Source organism: Zingiber officinale, chromosome 2A (genome assembly GCF_018446385.1).
Source record: "Zingiber officinale cultivar Zhangliang chromosome 2A, Zo_v1.1, whole genome shotgun sequence".
Classification (NCBI taxonomy): domain Eukaryota; kingdom Viridiplantae; phylum Streptophyta; class Magnoliopsida; order Zingiberales; family Zingiberaceae; genus Zingiber; species Zingiber officinale.
This window is the reverse complement of record NC_055988.1, coordinates 64,943,882-64,950,855: the sequence shown is the minus strand read 5'-3', so window position 1 is coordinate 64,950,855 and position 6,974 is coordinate 64,943,882. Positions and strand designations below refer to the sequence as shown.

Genomic DNA, 6,974 nt, shown 5'->3' with positions numbered 1-6,974 from the left:
AGACCTATTCAAATTAGAAAAAGAAAATGCTGAATTGAAATTAGCAAAAGCATGTCCACTTGAGATGTACGACAATCTAAAATCAGAAAATGATCATCTAAAATTAGAAATTAAAAAATTAAAAACTGATGCATGCTTAAATAGATTTCCAAACTCAAAAATAAAGTTATATGGAAAATTAAACTGGTATATAAGAAAACATCAGTGTCAACTTAGAAGAGTGCCCAAGAAATATGTACCCCCTAAATTTTTGAATAACCCTGTAGGAAGGAACCTCTATTGGGTTCCGAAATCTGTGTTAAATTAATTCATTTAATTAAAAGCTTACAGTGAGAAAATTAAACTTTGAGTTTCTTTATGGAAGCTTTGTCTAAGGAAGTGGTAGTTGCTCCAATAACCAAGAATGTCTAGTGTCTCGCCACGACCTGGAAGCCGAAATATCGAAATAAAAATGTTTAATTAACTTTCTGATAAAAGCATTAAAATTAGAATTAAATAATACTTTGAAAAAGTTTTTAAACATTTCCTTAGAAATTCATTTTTTTTAATTATCTAAAAAAAAATGTTTCTTGAAAGTTTTACTTAGAATTTTTTTTATTCTAAAAATCAATTTTTTTACTTAGAAATTATTTTGAAAAATTCAAACAAATCATTTTAGTTAGAATTCTTTTGTCACTTAGAATTTTTTTAATTCCAAAAATTTCATTTTACTTAGAAATTTTTTTTTGAAATTTCTATTTTTGAAAATTCTATAAATTCAGTTTACTTAGACATTTTTTCATCTTAAATTAGAAAATTTTCTAACTTAAAATTTTTATTGCTAAATTTTTTTTTTCTGTTACCCCGTTTTTGCTGTGATCAAAGGGGGGAGAAAGGTACATGTTTAGGGAGAGAGATTTTTTTAAAATTAAAAATATTTTTCTGGTTAACTCTTAATTTAGTAGTTGCAATTTTATTTATTGCAAACTGATGCTTAGTATGTTAGTTTAGTAATTTTCTTTTAAAATTACTTTTCTGTCTATTTTAACCCTAACTTGAACTTGAGTTGATGCACATCAAAAAGGGGGAGATTGTTGGTCCCCGTAGGTGTTTTGATGTGATCAACCAAGTTGGTTAGGTCCTGCTTTGTGTTTGATCCCTGTGTCTGAGTATGCAGGAGCTTAGGAGCGCAAGAAGTCGAGCGGAAGACGCAGCTAGCAAGAAGGACGGCACGGGAAAGGAGCCGACGGGCTCGGTGCGTCCGAAGGACAAGAGAGCTGCGGAAGAGTACACCGGTGGGCGAGAAGAACGTGCACGACGTTCAAGGGACGTTAAGCCGGGGAGTAAGGCTGCTCGAGGAAGGCCGGAAATTGGGTTCGGGTGAGCCCTATTTCGGTTGGTCGAAATCACCCAATCGCATGGAGCTACGGAAGTCAAAGCAAGGCGAAAGGATGTTGGAAATAGAGCTTAAGGCGCCTCAAGCCAGTACTGGAGGCGCCTCCACCTTAGAGGCGCCTCCATCTGCCTTGAAGGCGCCTTCAACTGGTCAAAAGTGACCGTTTGCACTGCGGATAAAGTTTTATCCGCCCACTCGATGAAGGCGCCTTGGACCCCTGTTGGAGGCGCCTCGGACCCTCGAGATTAGATTTCCAGATGCTATTTAAAGGCCCCTAGAACTAGGAATTCAACATCAATTGAGTATTCAACTCTGTAACAACTTCCTAGCAATAGTTCTAAGTCGTTAGTGTGTAAAAGGCTTCTCCGCCTTCAGCAAAGGAGATCTTCTACTGCGCTTTTCTTATTGCCCTGGATTAACAACCCTCTTGATTGTAACCAGGTTAAATTCCTGTCTTCTTGTTTCTTTATTGCTTCATTATTTTATTTACTATTGCATTATTTGAGTTGAAAGTACGAGGAGGGTATCGTTTTAATTTTTCAGAAGCAATTCACTCCCCTCTTGCCGGCCTCCGCTGCATCTACATATCTTGTACCCATAAAGTTTGATATCAACTAAAGTTTTACTTATATTCTACATACAACTCACATATAACCCAAAGTGGAAGATTGTTGGATATGATTATCCCTATTATGTGGGCTTATTTGTAAGCTACATATGTGAATACGATCTGAACCCTTTAAAGTAATCTAACTTAAGCTTATTGGGTTCGGTTGTTGGATGTAGAGCTTGTATGTGTAGAACTTTTAGTCCCACATTTATTATTATCTATATGTTGATAATAGATGTTCAATATATATATGGACTTATAGTCTCACATCTATTATTATCTATGTACTGATAATAGATGTCCACTATATATAGGGTTGGTCCCCAAGTGTTTAGGGTGGAATCATCTTGACATAGTTTCTTGTTCCCCATTGACAAGAAGCTTTACGACGTCGTCATTTCTTAAGCCCCTTAGAAGACCTTCCTTTTATTTTCGCTGCATCTTCTTCGATAAGGATTATTTTTGGACGATGCTAAAGGCAAAGATGACTCTTTAATTAGGTTCCTTATCTATTATGTTTATGTATTTATTTTCTTATGTCATGTTTAATTAATGAAATGAAGATCCATGCTTATATGTTCTTATATTTCCTATATGTGAATTCTTATATGGTTCTTAGAATTCATGCGGCTTAGGTTTTATACGAGAACTATCAGAAGAATCATTCTTATAGTATACATGGATGATATAATTATTAGTGGTGATGATCATATCGAGATAGAATCACTGAAAAGGTATTTCACAAGTGAATTTAAATTAAAATATTTAGGTGCTCTCAAATACTTCTTAGGTATGGAAGTTGCTCGTAGGAATTGCATGAATTATTGTTTCTCGAAAAAAATATATACTTGATCTTTTAAGAGGGGCGTGTATGTTAGAGTGCAAGCTAGCTGAGACACCTATGGAGCTTAATATTAAATTAGGGGGTTGAAGGTGGAAAGGAGGTTAATTTAGAGCAATATCAAAGAGTTATTGGTAAGCTTATTTATCTATCACATACTCATTTTGATATAGTATGTGTAGTAAGTATTGTTAGTCAGTTTATGCATGTCTCTAAAAAAGATACCTGGAGACAGTCTATAGAATTTTAAAATATCTATTAAAAGGCACCCTTGACAAGGGTTTATTTTTCAAAAAAAAAAAGATAATAGAATGGTAGAAATTTATACTGATGTTGATTGTTGTAGGTTCCTCTATTAATAGGAGATCAACTTCCGAATATTATACATATGTTTGGGGCAACTTAGTGACATAGAGAAGTAAAAAAATAACAAATAGTGGATCACATTAAAGCAGTGCAGAAGTAGAATTTTGAGCACTTGCACATGGGATATGTGAAGGGATATGGCTTCGAAGATTATTGGAAGAATTGAAGTTTTCTAATGACTCTACTATGATGTTCTACTATGATAATCAAGCAATTATTAGCATTGCTCATAATCTAATTCAAGATTGAACAAGACAGGTAGAAATCGGTCATCATTTTATCAAGGAAAAAATGATAAAAGAATTATTCACATCATGGCATGATATACATTCCAACTAAAGAGCATATTACAAATATCTTCCGTCCGTGATTTACCTCCTCCGTGTTGATCTTGGGACGCGTTGGCGGAGACGCTGAGAGCGAACGTATTCACCTTTTGTCATAATATTACAAACATCTTTAAAAAAAAGTGTTCAAAAGTTAATGTTTGAAAATATAGTAAACAAGTAAGAAGAAATGATAAATATTTACATTTCAAGTTGAGGGGGGACTATTGAAATATTTAGCAAAATATTGATTGGAATACTAGGTAGATCACTCTATTTTAGAAGATGGACTTATTTCCTTTTTCTTTTTTGATTCTTTTTTTAATTAATTTTGTCTTTTATTCTTTATCTTTTTTTGGTAGCTCAATATTATGGCCGGGGTATCTAATCATTTCCCTTTTTTTTCTTTTACTATATATATATATATATATATATATATATATATATATATATATATATATATATATAATTATTTAAATAAGAGATATGAATATTTTCTCGTAATCAATTTCATAACCCTTTTTATAGTTCGAAGTCAAGATCTATTCTTTAAAGAACAATACACTTTTTTTAATAAAATCTTAATTTTTCTAATAAAATATAATAATCTTTTATAGAAAAACTAAATATTTTTTTTTTAAATCTCCAACTAATTATAAAAATTAACGATTTAAATACCTTTTAATAAAATTAAATTCGTTGACCAAGTAAGAAATGTTGGTTCGTCGTTTGCATGCGTAGGTGTTCGAGAGTTTGATTTATTTTCTTAAAAATTTGCTATTTTATTTGGAGAATTTTGTAGTTTCAAGAATTCAAAACAGTGAGATAATGTTTAATAAATGTTTGAAAATTTAGAAAAGTTATTTTTGAATACTTGAAAAATTATTTGGGAATTCTTCTGACTTTAAGTTTTTTTTAAAAAAATAAAGATTTTTAGTTTCATTTTTAATAATTGTTTGTGATTTTAATGTTTTAGAATAACAATTTTTTTAAAAAAAATCGACTTGTGATTTGAAAAATGTACTTTGGGTTTTTCAAATGTTTAAAAAATTTATTTATGAGGTCTCTTACTCTTTCTATTTTTTTCTAGATTTTTAAAATATCATCGATGATTTTAAAGTGTGAACATTATAGGAAAATATTTGTAAATTCTAGAAGATCACAATAAATTTAGATAATTATAAAAATGTTTAGAAAGTTAACGATAATTATGAAAATTCTAGAAAAGATTAGAATATAAATTTTAATAATTATTATAAAATAAAATTAAAAACATCCGTAAACGTCGTGGAGCAACCTCGCCGTCTGTTTATTCGCCCACCGAATCGCTCCCGATTCCATCGCTTCTCGTACCTTTTTCGTTCAGTCTCCCCCGCGAATCAATGGAGTCTCCACGGCGCCACCCTCGGCCTCCGTCGGCAGCGGCGAGGCCGCTCGACCTTGAGGTCACCGTCGTCTCAGCCAAGCACCTCAAGAACGTCAACTGGCGTAACGGCGATCTGAAACCCTACGTCGTCGCCTACCTTGATTCCGATCGCCGTGCCGCCACCAAGCCCGACGACGCCGGATCCACCCGCCCCGTCTGGAACGAGCGCCTTGCCCTCCCCCTCCCTCTTCCTTCTTCAGAAACCCTCCTGTTCCTCAACCTCGACGTCTTCCACTCCAAGCCCTCGGAGACCCCCAAACCCCTCGTGGGCACCACCAGATCTCCTCTCACGGGGCTTCTCGACGCTGAGGCCTTCGCCGCCTACGCTTCTGGAGGCGGCGGCAGCAGCAGCGGGGCCTCCCTGATCCGAACCCTCGAACTCCGTCGCCCCTCTGGCCGCCCCCAGGGCAAGATCCGGATCAGGGTGGCCTTGCGAGAGCGCCCCAGTCCCCCACCTGAACCAACCGATCCCACTCACCACTTTCCTCAGCCACCTCCTTCCAGCTATTTTTACTCCTCCAACGCTCCTCCCTTGCCTTCTCCTCCGCTGCCTCATACTCAGCCTCACTCGGCTAGAGATTATCGAACCTTCTCGGCCCCGCCTTCTTCTCTCCCTCCTTACGGCCACCCTCCGCCTCCGCCCCAGTCCCACTCTTACCCTTCGCAATATCCCTACGGGAGCTACTCCGATTCCTACTCCTCTGGATACTATTCCCCTGCTGCCTCCGCCTACTATTCTGCGCCACCAGCTCCCGCCCCAGCTCCTGTCCCTGCCCCTGCCTCATCCCCAGCCCATCAGTATTATGACCGGGCATCTGGTTATGGTGACCCATCAGCACCTGCGGGCTACTCGACCGGGTATTCTTCTTATGACAATAAACCAAAAGGAGGCAGAGCAGGACTGGCGACAGGAATAGCAGTTGGGGCGGTGGCTGGAGCATTAGGCGGGTTGGCGCTGGAGGAAGGGCTTAAACATGAGGAAGAAAAGATCGCCGAGAGAGTAGAGAATGACTTCTCGGCCAGGGATGATTACAGTGACTATCGTGCTGACTACTAATCACTTCTCACTTCAATTTACATCTTCTGTTTATATCACAAAGCATACTGCTGCAAGAGGCCAAGATGAATAAATTATGCCTGGTTTGATTTCTCTTTCCAATATGCATATGTTGTCTCTGAGATCAATTTCTATGGATAATAGCTGAAATTGTGTTATTATGAAACTTAACCTTTTCATGCTGAATGGAGCTTGTGACAGCATGCTCGTCTAATCTCTTATATTCAGTCTTGTGTTGATGTTCTTGAATTTGCTTATTCGTAGTGAATATTATAGCTTGATTCACCCTGTGTATCATATTGACTTTTAACCTACTGGTGCAACTTGTTCATTGCAAGTTATTAGTTGATAAACCAGCCTATATCAGGTTTTAGTTTGTATTTGCAGAGCATGTCTATTTTGCTTTGATAATCTAGGAAAATTCACTGAGAATTTAGTTAAGTAATTCAGTGTTGTATACCAATCTTCCTTCAATATTTGATGCCCATGTATGAGCATGCATTAAAGCAAGTGTTACTGAAGGGGATTTATAAAATCTAAGATTACGTGTACCATCATTAGCTGGGGTTAAAAGTTTCAAGTAGTAGTTCAAGCTTTATAAGTTGTTAGCTGTTTTATTTTCAGTTTGAGTCATGGTAATGGAATTATAATAAATTCTGATTCTAGTTTCTGTTTGGTGGTGATCCAGTTGTAAAGAGTAGGAAGGAGCTGTTTATACTGGTTTAGCAACAATCCTTACATGCCATCAAGGATGATTCTGTGTTGCTAAATTTTGTTTTCCTCGTGAGGGCATATCGAGCTTTGAGTAGACGATGCTCTACATGTTGGCACAATTATCTTCAAGTGATTGAGGTTGATCAAGTGGTTTTGATATGTTTAGTAAAGGATTTAAGTTAGGCTAATGTTGCATCTGCTAATGAAGTTTGTCAAGTATATAGTGTAGGATACTGACAAGTTACTACTTATGCAAAGG

The 6,974-nt window shown here is 36.6% G+C and overlaps 1 protein-coding gene across 1 annotated transcript; it reads left to right on the top strand.

Moving 5' to 3' along the window:
- The first annotated feature begins 4,797 nt into the window (after positions 1-4,797).
- On the top strand, positions 4,798-6,240 carry LOC122041149 (protein SRC2 homolog). The gene has a single exon (XM_042600745.1). It carries the CDS (start codon positions 4,901-4,903, stop codon positions 5,999-6,001), a length of 1,101 nt encoding a protein of 366 aa, XP_042456679.1. The 5' UTR covers positions 4,798-4,900; the 3' UTR covers positions 6,002-6,240.
- The last annotated feature ends 734 nt before the right edge of the window (positions 6,241-6,974 follow it).

Excerpts from the sequence above, each read along its gene's own strand:
- LOC122041149 (XM_042600745.1), top strand. The coding sequence starts at position 4,901 with ATGGAGTCTCCACGGCGCCACCCTCGGCCTCCGTCGGCAGCGGCGAGG.